This window comes from Odocoileus virginianus, chromosome 6 (genome assembly GCF_023699985.2).
Source record: "Odocoileus virginianus isolate 20LAN1187 ecotype Illinois chromosome 6, Ovbor_1.2, whole genome shotgun sequence".
NCBI classification, from domain to species: domain Eukaryota; kingdom Metazoa; phylum Chordata; class Mammalia; order Artiodactyla; family Cervidae; genus Odocoileus; species Odocoileus virginianus.
In genome coordinates, this window is record NC_069679.1 from 68446111 (window position 1) to 68461077 (window position 14967).

Below are 14967 nucleotides of genomic sequence, written 5' to 3' on the forward strand. Positions count from 1 at the left end.
CAGTACGTGGAAACCTTGGAGATACAATTGAGATTCACTTACAAGAGGGAAAAACTAGGAGAAATGAGGTAAAAACTCTTTAGCTTCATATAAGCCACAGGAAAACAAATTCAGCACATGTATAGGCTTTCTTTAACTTCATCGTGTAGCAGCCTATTGGTTTAGAAACTGATAATGCTTTGCAAGAACACCCAATTCAGATCAGAGACACAAAAAAAAGTGGGAAAAAAATCACTCAGGGGGAAAAATATAACTAAAGAACATTTATTTGTTTTTCACCAAGACTTTATCTTGAGGACATAACTAAACTGCGCCTCCACTCCCCACCCCAATTTGAAGGAAGATTAGTACAGTGGATGTTATAAAGCAGGTATGAACAGTTTGAGGGACTGGAACCAACGTTAACTGACAAAAACCAACTTCCATCTAAATCATCATAAAAATGTTTAAGTAAAAAAAAAGGGGGGGAGGAGGGCAAAGGGTTTTCAGATTGGACAAGATCATCACATTTTATCTAATACATTCAATTCTGGCTACGGTATACCAAAATGGAAACAGGATAACTATAATACAAAACTTCCACTACAGCACACTGCACAAATCTGTGTTCCAAGCCCACCCCTGTTCCCCTAATGCTTCCAAACTCAACTATTTCCCAGCCTGTTGGGCCTGTCGACGAAGGAGCACGTAGATCTTCTCTTTAATCCAATCTTTGTTATAAGGCTGGTATGTCTGGGTATCAGCTCGGTAACTGAGGAACAGAAGAATAATAAGCAAAGTTACAATGGTCAAATACCGTCGTGTTTTTAAAACTGGAAATTGTTAACTGTTCTAGAATGGCACAGATGTGCACATGTTCATACATGAATATAATGAAAACGTAAAACAGCAGATTACATGACTGTTGAATTTTATGCTATATGAAGTTTAGATCATCTAGCACAATCTCACAGCAGAAAAAGAAACCGAGGTCTAGAGATCTTAAGGTAAATGCTCACTGCGTTACACAGCTACTTCTTGGCGAAGTCTGCCCAGAAACCATGTGTTCTTTCTCCTACGTAGTTAACTATTCTTATGGTTCCTTCAGTGATTAAAAAACAAAACTTCAGATTTACTATATTTACTTTGAATCAACTTAAAAAAAAAAAAGAAAACCTTTAAAAATATGTTGCTGCCACAAAGATTTCTTCTCTGGAAAGTATTAACAGAAGGAAAATTTTATATACATCCAGTATTTCAGGATTTTCTTTTTATTTATTTTTTTTTTAGGATTTTCTTTTTAATGAACAATGCTAGAGGCTGAGAAGAGCCTGGAGTACAAGGAGTAATATCAGCAATGAAACTAACAGGATTCCAGGGTTTTTGGGGTACAATGCATCACCTAATAGACAACTCACTCAAGGTATGTTTAGAGGACAAAAAATAGAAATATTCCACTGACCTACAACTGAACAACTACAACCAGCTAAATTGCTGGTTAAGCAATAAATTCATTTTTTAGAGTAAAAAAACTAAAGCTATAGTATAAAAAAAGAATATAATAAGCAAGCAGAGATCGCAGAAACACGAAGTACATCACAGTGTTTCAAGGCCATGAGCACTATCATTTTTTAGGTTCTCAGCAAAAAAAAATTATATACATATAACTACAAATGACAGTAAATATCTCTAAGTGTTAGAAGTGTTAGTCGCTCAGTCATTTCTGACTCTTTGCGACCCCATGGACTGTAGCCCACCAAGCTCCTCTGTCCATGGGATTCTCCAGGCAAGAGTTCTGAAGTGGGTAGCCATTGCCTTCTTTAAGGAATCAAACCTGAATCGCCAGCACTGCAGGCAGATTCTTTACCATCTGAGCTACCAGAGAAGCCTATAAAGAATTGCCAACTGCTAGGTTATTGCTCTGGGCACTCATCTGAATCAACTCAATCCTATTTACAACTCTGTGATTAGATACAATTATTATCCCTTTTTAATAAAGGGGGAAACCAAGGCTCAAAACAGTGCAGGCAACTTATTGGCTAAGTGACTTCAGGCAAGGAGTAAAAGCTTAAACACTCCTGACCAGAGTTCTTATTGTCTGTGAACCACTGAGCTAGAAACCTATGATCCATTTTTTTTTGGGGGGGGGGGGGAAGGGTGGAGTTTAACTGCTTTCAACGCTGTGTTAGTTTCTGCTGCACAACAAAGTGAGTCCACTATATGTATATATAAATCCCTTCCCTCTCACCCACTCCTCCAGGTCATCACTGAGCTACAATCCAATCTTTGAAGAGAAACAAACTCCAAAGTAGGAATGCTTTACACCATTATCAGATTCTTCCCCTGAATGGTAAGGTCAGAATGGGGTTTAGTAAAATGCACAAGCTCTCTACTTTTACAGAACATTTGGTTTTTTACTAATGTCCTGTTGTTACAGTGAGAAATAATCTAAAAGTAAACTCACCCTTAACTCTTAAAATTAAGAGTGACTAGAAAATACAATTACATGACTCTCTTAATTTTATATTCACTATCAAGTACCTCTTAAATCACATTCCCTAATCCCTTCACCCTCCTAGATTTCTCATTTCTTTTTCACAACCTCCAACACTTCCTCCCTCACCCTTAATTCCAAATGGTGTCTTCCTTTCTATTTTCCTGAAGTAACTAAAGCAATTAGAAAACCTCCCCAAGCTTCTATCACATCGGCCTGCATGTTTCCTACTTGACTATTAATGGATTGTCCAAGATCCTATCTAAAGCCATCAATTTCTCCCTCTACTACATCATCACATTAGCCTGCCAATATACCATTATTTTTCTCACCTTAAAAACAAAATTCAAGGGGAAAAAAAGTATTTTTTCCTCTAGCTATAACCCCATTTCCCTCCTCTCCTTTTGAGTCAAATTCTACAAAATTTGTCTGTGTTGGCAGTCTACAATTCCTCTCTTCTTACTAACTCACTGGAATATATTAAGATTTTACTCTAGGGCTTCCTAGGTGGCTCAGAGAGTAAAGAATCTGCCTGTAATGAGAGAGACCTGGGTTCAATTCCTGGGTCGGAAAGAGCCTCTGGAGAAGGGAATGGCAATCCACTCCAATACTCTTGCCTGGAGAATTCTATGTAGCCTGGTGGGCTACAGGCCATGGGCTTACAAAGAGTTGGACACTACTGAGCAACTAATACTTTCACTTCACTCTATCAAAACTGCTCTGGAAATCATCAAAGACTTCCACAGGGCTACACCAAATTTCAATTCTCAGTCCTCATTCATTTGATCTACCAAAATATGAAGTATCAATACTTTTGAATGGGCTGGTCCACCAAATTCATCTCCCTCTGCTCTCCACACCCTCCACTTACTCTTCTGCAGCTTCACAAGCTTCATTTTACATTGATTTATTCACTGTGCAATCCTCAGTGCCTTGGAACACATATGGTACATAACTGGCACTCAATAAATTTATGAACATGTATGTCTCTTTCTGTGTGTCAGGCAATAAACACATCAACTATAAACATTATAAACTAATACAGCATGATATATATACAGCTCTATTGGCCTCAATAGTTTTTTGAGTTTTTATATCAAAATAATAATAAAATTATGACACATTATAAACACATTTCATTAAAGACCAGAACTGGATCACTTAAATACTCTTGAGTAAGCAGAGCAAAATGACTATAACTGAAACACAATGAAGAGGTGAAGAAAACTGAACTCAAAAATTCCAAGGAAATGCTTATTTTCACCCGGATCTTTTGTGAGACAGCAAGTCCAGACTTGGTTCCAGTGCTGAAACAGGAAGTGCCTCAGAGAAGGACCTACATGTTTTTCACGACTGAAAAATATTTTTTTCTTCTAGGATAGTGTCTGATACATAATAAATATGCCCGGTGACTGAAGCTCTCATTATAAGGTACTTCCATTTTCCTCTGTAAGATTCACTGTACTTAACACTCGGTCTCTTTGACAATGCTGAGAAGATGAAGTATTATAGATTGACACGCTCCTTGGTAACAGTGGGGATAAGTAATTACTAATATAACTTAAAATAAGCATAATGTTAGGGGAAAAAATTTCATTTGACAAAACTCAGAGAATAGAAAAGTGTCAAAACAAACAAACAAACTCATTCTAACATACCAAAATACACATGATCAACATTAGGTGGAATTAAAATTAAATTCTATTTCAGTCCTACATATATTTAAAAAAAAATCATGAAAACAGAATAATCTTAGTTTTAATTTAAAGCTAACTGCTTTAGGATAAAGACTGTAATTGGGGAAAAAACTAAGTAAAAGATTTAAGGAACAAAGTTCTCGGTTCAAGGTGTATGCACGCTAACAGCGTCAATTAGCAAAATTCGTAAGATTTTCTCGTGCCTTCAGCTTTATGTTGACAATGTATGAGCCACGTGTAGAAGAAATATTAATTACTACATCACAAGCAAAACACAAAGATCTGTGTCATGCAGAGTGAGCTCCTAATAGCATAAATCACCTCAAACAAACAAACAAGATAAAAACACAGTTTAAGAGATACGGTGGCTAATACTTACACAAGGCAGCTGAGGTCTGCCAGGTCATCAATAAAATCAAACAACTGACTGATATCATATGTGATAGAGGGGCTGTTGGGATTCATTCTCTTCAGATGTTCTTCATACATTTTACAAACACCTAAGAGAGGGGAAAACCAAGATCTTACAATTGTGTGAACTTTAGATATGAGTAGTGTTATGTGCTTATATCACATAACAATATTTTGTCCTACCTTGTACATATAGGTCTTTGTGTACCTCCAAATTGATTTCATAAATTTCCTAATAAAAAGTAACAGTCAAGCACAGAGTTATCAAAAGCTATCTTAAAGCTTGGTTCAACACACTGTGATCAGAAGTATCACTTATGAGTTCCTGAATAGAAAGGGTGAATGGAAAGGAAATAAAAACCAGGAATATCAATTCACTGTGACACTAACCCACAGCTATCATCACACTTAGTGGCAAAGGACAATGCTTTCCCATTCAGACTAGAATACCTGCTCTTGTCACTTGTATCATGTAACACTGCACTGGAGGCTCTAGTAAGGGTAATTTGGCAAGGAAAAGAAATAATTGGCATTCACACTGGAATGGAAGAAGTGTACCTATCTCTATAAGTGTATACAGAATTGTATACAGAATACCTTAAGGAAACTACAAAACACAAACTATTAGAACTAATAAATCAGGGTGGTAAGACTGCATGATGTAAAATCAATATACAAAAATCTATTATATTTCTATACCTCAACAATAAAAATACTGAAAATGAAATGAACATCAAAAAAGAATAGAATTCTTACAAATAAATTCAATAAAAGAGACATAAGATACACTGAAAACTAAAATGTCACTGATAGTAAAGATTTAAATAAACAGAATGCTATCTCAAGTTCACGGACTGGGTGACTTAAGAGTAACAGGAGTCCACAAATAAACCCTCACATTTATGGTCAACTGTTTTTCCAAAAGGATAACAAGACAAATCAACAGAGAAAGAGTATTTTATCAACAAAGGGTGCTAGGACAACTGTACACTGATACGCAAAAGAAGAAACTTGAACCCCTCTCACACCATGTATAAACAGTCACTCACAATGGCCCAGAAAGTTAAATCTATGTCAAAATTATAAAACTCTTGGAAGAAAATGTAGGCACAAATCTTTGTGACTTTGGATTAAGCTTCTTAGATAGGCTGGACTTCATCAAAATTTAAGCCTTTTGTACTTCAGAGGACACTATCAAAGAAAGTGAAAACACAAGCCACAGACCAGAAGAAAATCTTTGCAAAATATGTATCTGATAAAACAGGGGTCCCCAACCTCTGGGGTCGAATGCCTCATGATTTGAGGTGGAGCGGATATAATAATAATAATAATAGAAATAAAGTGCACAATAAATGCAATGTTCTCAAATCATCCCAAAACCACACACACACACCAATCCTCCACGGTCCATGGAAAAACTGTCTTCCACGAAACTGGTCCCTGGTACCAAAATGGTTGGGGACCACTGAGATAAAGAACTATTATCAGAAATATACAAAGAACTCCTAAAACTCAACGATGGGAAAGCAAACAACTCAATTAAAAAATAGGCAAAAGATGGGAACAGACACCTCACCAGAGAAGATATACAGGAGGAAAATATGCATTATGAAAAGATGTTCAACATCACAACATGAGGAAACTGCTAACTGAAATGAAGTATCACTACACATCTACTAGGACGGCAAAAAACTCCGAAACACTGACACCACCAAATGCTGCCACAGGAACTGCAGGGAATGCAAAGGGATACAGCCACATGTGAAGATAGCTTGTCTGCTTCTTACAAAGCTAAATGCAGTCTTACCATATGATCTGACAATCACACTCCTCAGTATTTACTGAAAGGAGCTGAAAGCTTAGTTCCACACAAAAACTTACACAGGAATGTACATGGCAGCTTATTTACTGACAAAACCCGTAAGCAAACAAGATATCCTTCAACAGGTGATGGATAACCAGACTGTGTTATACACATACAATGGAGTATTATTCAACAACAAAATGAAATGAGCTATCAGGCCGTGAAAGACATGGAGACATCTTAAAAGCAGATGACAGAGGACAAGATGGCTGGGTGGCATCATCAACGCAGTGGACATGAGTTTGAATAGGCTCCGGGAGTTGGTGATGGACAGGGAGGCCTGGTGTGCTGTAGTCCATGGGGTCGCAGAGTCAAACACGACTGAGCAACTGAACTGAACTGAAGTGAAAGAGCTGATCTGAAAAGGCTACATACTATAATTTCAACAACACAATATTCTGGAAAAGAGGAAACTATGAAGACATCAAAAAGACCAGTGGTTGATGTTTAGGGGAGAGATGGGTGAGCAGGTGAAGCACCGGGGATTTTCAGGGTACTAAATGTTAGATACATGTCTTTGCACATGTCAAAGTCCACAGAATGTTCAAAGCAAAGAGTGAACAGTAATGCAAACAAGACTTCAGTCAATAATGTATCAGTACTGACTCTACAATTCTAACAAATGTACCACACTGACATAGGATGTAAATAATCAGGAAAACTGGGAGGGGGCGAAGCAGGGGTAATGACAGAACTGTACTTTCTAATCAATTTTCCTGTAAACCCAAAACTACTCTAAAAAAACCTAAACCTATTAATTTTAAAAAAGGGATGAGGGGAGGGAAAGCTCTGTATTCCAGATGAATATTAACTACTATAACAAAGAAAAATAAGAAAGTAAGAAAATTACCATTTGACAACCACCATGTGAGAACTGATTCCAATAATTCCATTTTAACTTTTAAAATGGAAAATAAACCACCATTTCTAATTTAAAAAGAAAAAAAGAGCTAGAAAGCCACAAAAAGGCATGGAAGAAAGTTAAACACATTGCTAAGTGAAAGAAGCTAGTCTGAAAGAGCTATATGTCAATGACTCCAAATCTATGACATTCTGGAAAAAGCAAAACAATGGAGGTGGCAAAGAGACCAGTGGTTGCCAGGGGGGGCAGGGACTGAGGTGAAGAGGGATGACTAGGGGGAACATGGAAGATTTTTAGGGCAGTAAGAATATTCTCAACATTACAGTATGATACTGTAATGGTGAATACATGACATTACACATTTGGCAACACCCATAGCACTGCACAACACAAGGAATAAATCCCAAAATAAACTATCGACTGTATTCTGCTTCAACTGTAACAATGTACCATACCTCATATTCTATTTTTTTTTGGGGGGGAGGGGGTGTGTGGCATGCAGGTTCCCTGACCAGGAGAACCTGAGCCCCCTGCATTGGGAGCAGTATTAACCACTGGACTACCAGGAAAGGTGTCATTAACAGGGGAAACTGGGGATAGGGAGAACTATATGGGAACCCTCTGTACTTTTTATTCAATTGTTCTTTAAGCCTAAAACTGCTCTAGAAATTAAATGTATTCTTTTTTTTTTAAGTTCAGCTTAGTTCAGTTTAGTAGCTTAGTCGTGTCCAACTCTTTGCGATCCCATGAATCGCAGCACGCCAGGCTTCCCTGTCCATCACAAACTCCCAGAGTGTACTCAAACTCATGCCCATCGAGTTGGTGATGCCATCCAGCCATCTCATCCTCTGTCGTCCCCTTCTCCTCCTGCCCCCAATCCCTTCCAGCATCAGGCTTCCCTAAAATCAGCAAAGGTTAGTAAAGAGTATTGCAGAATCAAAGACCAAACACGGTAATATAGATAAAGCAACAATCTAGAGTGTGTGCACAAAGTCTACCTTAATGGCAAGTAAATCTATCAGCAGAGGAAGGGACTTGAGAAAAGAAGAGAACACAAGCTTTGCTCGTCTTTAAAAACTAGAATAGAATCTGAGGAGCCATCTCTGATACTATGAGTAGCTTTTTGTCCCGCCAGAGGTCTACCCACCATTGGTTTTAAGAAGAGATTTTTAAGCCTAATCCAATTAGCTTCAGATAATTGGCAATTCCAGGGACAGCCAGCAGCAAATTTTATATTCCTATAAAATCTTTACAGTAAGAGGTGAAGAATGTGCAATTTGCTAGAAAGGGTGCAGGGTGTACACAAGTGGTTTACTGGATGATCTAATGATGTAATGAAAGGACATAAGGATGAATCCAGTTTGTGATGATCCAATCTATGTGCTCTCATCTAATGGTTTACCGGGGGTTAATACCTCCCTTCAGGGTGGTGCCAGCTTATCAAATGTACAATAAATTATACTGATTTGGTTCCATTTGCCTTTATTCACTGAGCTAATTTTTTATTTCTTAACATTCTGATGGACTGTAACCTTAGCTTTTAATGTTTGTTTAGTAATTAGACTATTAGGTTGTGTAGGCACTATTAGTTTTCTCAAGCCTGTCTTAATAACTCTATCGAGTTTAACTAGACTATATAAGGAATACCTGTAAAATATTTACAAAACAGAGGCCTGGGAAAGTCACTATACGTATGAGCTTGATTCTAAAAAGTAGAAATAACAGTGAATGTCAGGGTAAACAAACTAAAGACAACTGAGAGTCTTAGCACTTACCACTCTCACCCTGGGAGCAAGCGTAGACCAGCTGGTGTGGATGCTAGCTAGAGTGGGAGCCAGGAGACTCTATAGCCCATCCCACCTCCAGCCCCCAACCCCTCACCACCCCCAAAACAAAGTCAATGATTTCTACCCCTTGATTAGTGTTTAAACTCACCTTCCATACACTCATTCACAGATTCATAGTCAGCGTAAGTTCTGCCTTCTGGCCTCTTGGTAGGCTGTACCAGCAAGATGGTGTGAGACTGCAGAGGGAAAAGTGATTTCAATGTAAGTTTCTAACTCAGTATTTGAGAAATTCATAGTATGGGATAAAATCTCCATTCACCACACAAATTATCGTTGGTTATTAAAACACTATTAATTAGGGGGGGTCTTTCTGCAATATTGATGCCTCTGCCCAAGTGCAGCGCCAGAAGCTGGATTCAACTTCTCTGTAAGGTCTCTTAATCTCCCAGTTCTTAACAACTGCTGTCTCAAACTCTTACTGCATTTACTGCCTGTAAATTCTCAGCATAAACTACCCTGTACTGTTTTTTCTCTTTTGCATCTTTCTTCCCAGCCAGATTGTAAACCTGCTTAGGTGTTCTATCTCCATTGGTCACTCTAATCCCATTAGGTTCCTAATGAAAACAGATATGGGTTGATGAAAGGAGAAAAAAGGAAAACACTGTAATGATTACAAGCACTTTATCAATCTATGTTTTTTCTAACTTTAGCACTACAGTGAAATCACATCTTATCCAGAGATTAGACTCAAACATTAAAGGTGTAAGATACACTGGCAATATAAAATTAGTATATACAGTTAACGTTACCCTAGAAAAATCCATTAAATTATTCACCCAGTAGGTGACTCACCATAAGGGGCTGTGTTATACTAAAATATTGTATTTTTAAGAACGAGAATCACAAAATAGCTAGAGGATATGACACAGGAAATGTGACTATGCCTAAAGATCAGCAGATCCTTTCTTCCATCTCACCCTCATTGGGGAGCATGCTTTTGTTCGTGGGTCTATTTCAGGGTTTCTCAACTCTGGCACTATTGCATCAGGGGCTGGAAGATCCCCTGTTGCAGAGGTTGCCCTGTGCACTGAAGGATCGCAGCGTTCCTAGCCTATTCCCAGTAAACACTAGTAGCACCTGCACTCCCATGCCCTCCTCCCAAGGTGCGACAACTAAAAATATCTCCAGAACATCGGTCTGTTGAAAGTATAACCCCCTCCGGTTTTTTTTGCCAAGTGTGTAAGGTTCACTAATTAAATTCAAATATGATGTAACCTCACTGTAAACCCAATGCTAAATCAAACTATCTATAATCTTCGGGAGATGGTGAAGAACAGGGAAGCCTAGCGTTACAAGAGTTGGACATGAATGAGTGATTGAACAACATATTCTTCTCTTCTGCTGTACTAGTTTTTTTTTTTGCTGTACTAGTTTTTAATAAAAAACAAACAAACCTCTTAAGGACAGGAACTAAATGTTCTGAAATGATCAGACTTTTTAATGACCAACAAACTGCAACTGAAATAGCTGATATTGAGAGTTTCTGAATAAGCACTGCCCCCGCCCAAACAGTACTTTGAACACAATGTGAAAAACAAAGGAATTTATCATACTCCTCCCTCTCCATCAAGAAGTGAGTCATTCTGATTAAAAGTTTGAGAGGATCTGAGATAGAACTTGATGACAAGAGATGAAAAGTAATTCTGACCTATAAAGACCTGAACACAGCCAAGGCCTTTCTTAAATAGTGATCAAAAGTCAGAGAAAACAGAATGTTAGATTACTGGTTATTTAAAAACCACCAATAGTTTCAATAGCTCATATGGTGAGAAGAAAAATGACTTTATAGAAACTGTACTAACATTCCTGTAAGAGGACCTGTCCCACATACTAGCCAGACCAGTTGCTACTATATTAATTTTCTTCTTATTCTAATAAGGACCAATTCACTTAAGAGTAAAGATATGAAAATGGCTATACAGTATGCTGCTTTTTATATTTACCCTTAAAGTGAACCTGAACAAAGTTTACTATTTTTCTTACTGCCCAAAGACAAGGCTTAAAAATTAGGAACAAGGAATGACTAAATTTACAAAACTGTAAACAAAATTATCAGATTTTTCCTTCTTCTAAACAGATTTGGTCCAGCATTCCTTAGGTTACTCTTTCTTAGGGGAATGACCAGTAGTAAATAAAAATATAAATACATACAGGAATATATATATCTATTGATATTTGCCACAATAGAAAAGTAACACTGTGAAACCTAAATCAAGAAAAGTTATGCAGAATTACCTTAATAATATCCTATTCTCTGTTTACTAAGCAGTTGATTCACTCTAATGAAGAGTTAATCTGTTAATCTGTTTTTAAAGTCTCACAAACATGAACCCTAACAGTCAGTCATTCTACTGTTACAGAAATGCTGCAATACATACAATTGGTTCTTGAGTTTTAAACGCATCTCTCAAACTACCAAAAAAGGAAGGAAGGAAGAATAAAAAAAAAGAAATTGAACCAATATTTAAGACTTTTGAACCAGTATTCACTTTAAATACAAATTCCAATTTTCCATTCTACACGATATGATAAAGAATTATCACTGATAATTGCTCAATGATAATAGGGTGTTCATATTAACTGCTGTCATATCCCCAGATTTTAATCTAAGCATTTAAAAATAATACCAAATAAAGGCAGAGAAAGGAAACTCCGAAGTGAAATGACTTGCTCAAGGTCACACTGCTAGTTAAGACAGGAACTGGAAACCCAATCTCCTAATTCCCAGTCCTCCTTGGGAGACTATGTTGGGTCAAACACTGGCCTATCTCAATCCAGAAAACTACAACCTGAAAAAGTTCCTTGTTAACAATAGCTGCATGATCTGTTAATCTGCAGCAACCAGAAGACGAAAATTGAAGTGTGGAAGCAACCACGATTCCTTGGAATCCTCGTGAGCATCTCCTTTTTGCAGATTACAAAACACCAGACACACAAGCCAAAAACAACCCTTCCCACCCATTCTACTTAGATTCTAAGTAAAGTGGACCCTGAGCTGAATCTATCTTTTCAACTTCCAGACCCAAGAGACTATAAATAAAGGTAAGCACAGGTTGGGTGGCTGGAGGGGGTAAAAAAAACCCCACCAAATCGGCCCCTACAGGTCTTAGAAACGAGGGAAAATGTATTTTTTCAAAAAAGGCAGAGCCCAGAAAAACAAAAGGGAATATGGTCGGAAAAGCACGCTACAAAGCAAAGATGTTCCCTCCCGGCCCACACGGGGGATGCAATATTCAATCTGTCAGCTTCGAGACGGGATTGTCAGACATCCCTCGGCCATTGTTCCTATAGTAGGCTGGGGCGTTTGGAAGGAAAGGGAAGCACCCCCACGCCTGCCTCTACCAAGCAGCAATCGGAAGAAAGAGCAACCTCCGTAACGCACGCCTCGCCCGAGCCAGCAGGCGGGAGCGCAACCGCGGGGCGGACCCGGGATCCGGGGCCTAGCGCCAGGCCCAGTGTCTCCGCGGCGGGAAAGAGAAGGGTCGACTCACAAGCTGGAGTGTTGAGCGGCAGCACTCTAGCGCTGGATGGGGTGGGGAGATGTATGGGCGGGGGTCGCCCCGGGGGGGTTGGGGGTTCGGGAAGCCGGTTAGGCCTTTCTCACCATCGCGCCAAAGTCTCCCGCTGCAGCCGATGCCGACTCCGCCGCCGCACACGAGCTTACCCGCAACGCCGCCAACAGCCAATCCCCGCGAGAGGAGCAGCCGGAAATCGTCAGAGGCGCACCGCGAAAGAACCTTTCGGACCATAGAGGCTCACAGATTTCCGGCAGCTAGAGCAGAGAGTGACTCTGTTTCAGCCATCTTGGATAAGGGAAAGGAAGCACATAGGGAACATATCGGAACTTGAAAAAGGAGCACTTTTTTCCAGACACGATCTTCGGTACTCGGGTTATTAGACGCGCGGCTAAAGTGATCACCGGTATAGACAGTGACACAAGCCATCTTTCAGTGGCCCCACTCAAAAATGGCGGCAGTATAAGAACCCTGGGGCATAGGTCGGTTGTAACCCCGGAAGTACCCTTCTAAAGGAGGGGGCTGTAAGGCAATCCGGAAGTGGATGTAATGAAGAGGTGCCACTTGGCGGCCATGGCAGCTGTAGTATCGGTGGCTCCGGGTCAAGGCCCCTCGGAGTGGAGCAACATGGGCAGCACTGGGTATAGGGTAGAGACAGCTTTGTATCAGCTTCACTGCTGAACCCCACGACCCGCCATTACCGGCCTGCAGGACTCCTTTCCTCACTCTAGACTCGGAGGAGAGTTTGCCGTGATTGGTGGGCTGGTCCCGGAGCTGGGGGGGTGGCGATCACCTGCGGGGGTGCCCCAGGGAGATAGGGGAGCAGGGAGAACGAACAAGTTCGCTTGGGTTTTCGTCCTTTTCTAGCTGCCATCGGGAACATTGCTTGTGGAGGAAGTAGGCCCATTGTACTGCCCGTATTCCGACGATTGAACCAATAGCTCCTTCGTATAGTTTCCCGTTGACTTCTCATCTCTGTTAACCCATGGGAATCCAGTGACTGGTATATGAAAACTTACGGGCTGGGACCCAAGATTGCTGAAAGTTGTTTCTAGTATCAGCAAAAAGGGGGTTCTTTACAGGTACGTTCAAGAGAGAAGTGTCTCGTGAACGCATCTGCCGGTGGGGAGGACGAAAGAACTGGAAAGTACACCTGTTCTTTTGGAACAATTACACGTGTTTAAGGACCTGAGCTCCCGAAAAATTATAGACTAGTGGTATTGGATGAATAAAGAAGGCAGAATGGATGATTTCATCTCCATTAGCCTGCTGTCTCTGGCTATGTTGGTGGGATGTTACGTGGCTGGAATCATTCCTTTGGCTGTTAATTTTTCGGAGGTAAGCGCTCAATTTTCTGTTTTCTATCAGCTGTCAGGATGGCAGCTAGGAAGTAGTGACAGTTAAAAGGGAAGCTGCTTCCCCATTTAATAGCAGAGCTAAAGGTCTTCTTAAGGATGACTATTTTCAGAAGATGCAAAACATTTAATAATAGAAACAAACCACTTATTTAGCACAAGTTCTTAAGGGAGAGGGATGGGGCGGGGAGTGGTGGATCCACTGAAGATCCTTGGATACTCTGAACTTCCTGAAATTGCATACCAAAATTTGGGACTCTACATTTTCCTGGAAAGACACCGTAATGTTATTTTGATACCCAGAAGTTTCAAAGAATCAAGGTTCTGGATGGCTGTCAAAATATACATGAAGAATATTGTTTGTTCATATGAGTTGAAATCAATATAATTTCTTTTTGAGAAAATCAGGCATAGTTTTTTGGTAAAAGGTTTTTTGTGGTTTTTTTTTTTTTTTTTTTTGATACCTGTAATTAGAATGAAATAAGGAAAAAAACTGGATTGTTCTTAACTCAAACTTCCTTTTAAAGGAGAACATTGGATAGGTTTTTGAAGTTGTTTTCAAATCTATTTGTTTAGAAATGAATTTTTTTGTTAATATGGTTTGACATTTTGTTTTAATTTCTTTGGTTTTTTATTATCACTTGAACAAACATTAACAGGGAAGAAAGATGAAAGCATTGTTCAATGAAAGTGCAGATGGATTCTTTGGGGTGTTGTAAGGAGTTCACAGCTTGCACAGTGCTCAAAGATTGGGGGAGAAAAACTACTGCATTCAGGATTTCTTAAGTATACCTTGATGTTCGACAGTAAGATAGTTTCACTGTCAGTCCTGAAAGTGCTTTCAAAGAAAAGGAAAGGTATAGATGAGCTGTGAGGTAGGCCTTGAGTAGGGAAGAGAAGGCATTGGTGGTAAAGAAAATAGCCTGTGGGTGAGAAAAAGTTG

The 14967-nt window shown here is 39.4% G+C and overlaps 2 protein-coding genes across 5 annotated transcripts in view; one reads left to right on the plus strand and one right to left on the minus strand.

Moving 5' to 3' along the window:
* Positions 1-235: 235 nt before the first annotated feature.
* Positions 236-12868, minus strand: ERH (ERH mRNA splicing and mitosis factor). The gene is made up of 4 exons (XM_020889751.2): positions 12759-12868; positions 9243-9330; positions 4550-4670; positions 236-751 (listed from the first exon to the last, which is right to left on the minus strand). The coding sequence occupies exons 1-4, from the start codon at positions 12759-12761 to the stop codon at positions 649-651; spliced, it is 315 nt and encodes a 104-aa protein (XP_020745410.1). The 5' UTR covers positions 12762-12868; the 3' UTR covers positions 236-648.
* Positions 12869-12970: 102 nt separating this feature from the next.
* Positions 12971-14967, plus strand: part of SLC39A9 (solute carrier family 39 member 9) — a 42931-nt gene continuing 40934 nt past the window's right edge. For all 4 annotated transcript variants that reach the window (XR_011488358.1, XM_070469548.1, XM_020889749.2 and 1 more), the window contains exon 1: positions 12971-14007. Coding sequence is in view for 2 of the 4 variants with exons in the window: in XM_070469548.1 (XP_070325649.1) it covers positions 13894-14007 (114 nt within the window). In the remaining 2 variants the exon portion in view is untranslated. The remainder of the gene's footprint in view (positions 14008-14967) is intronic.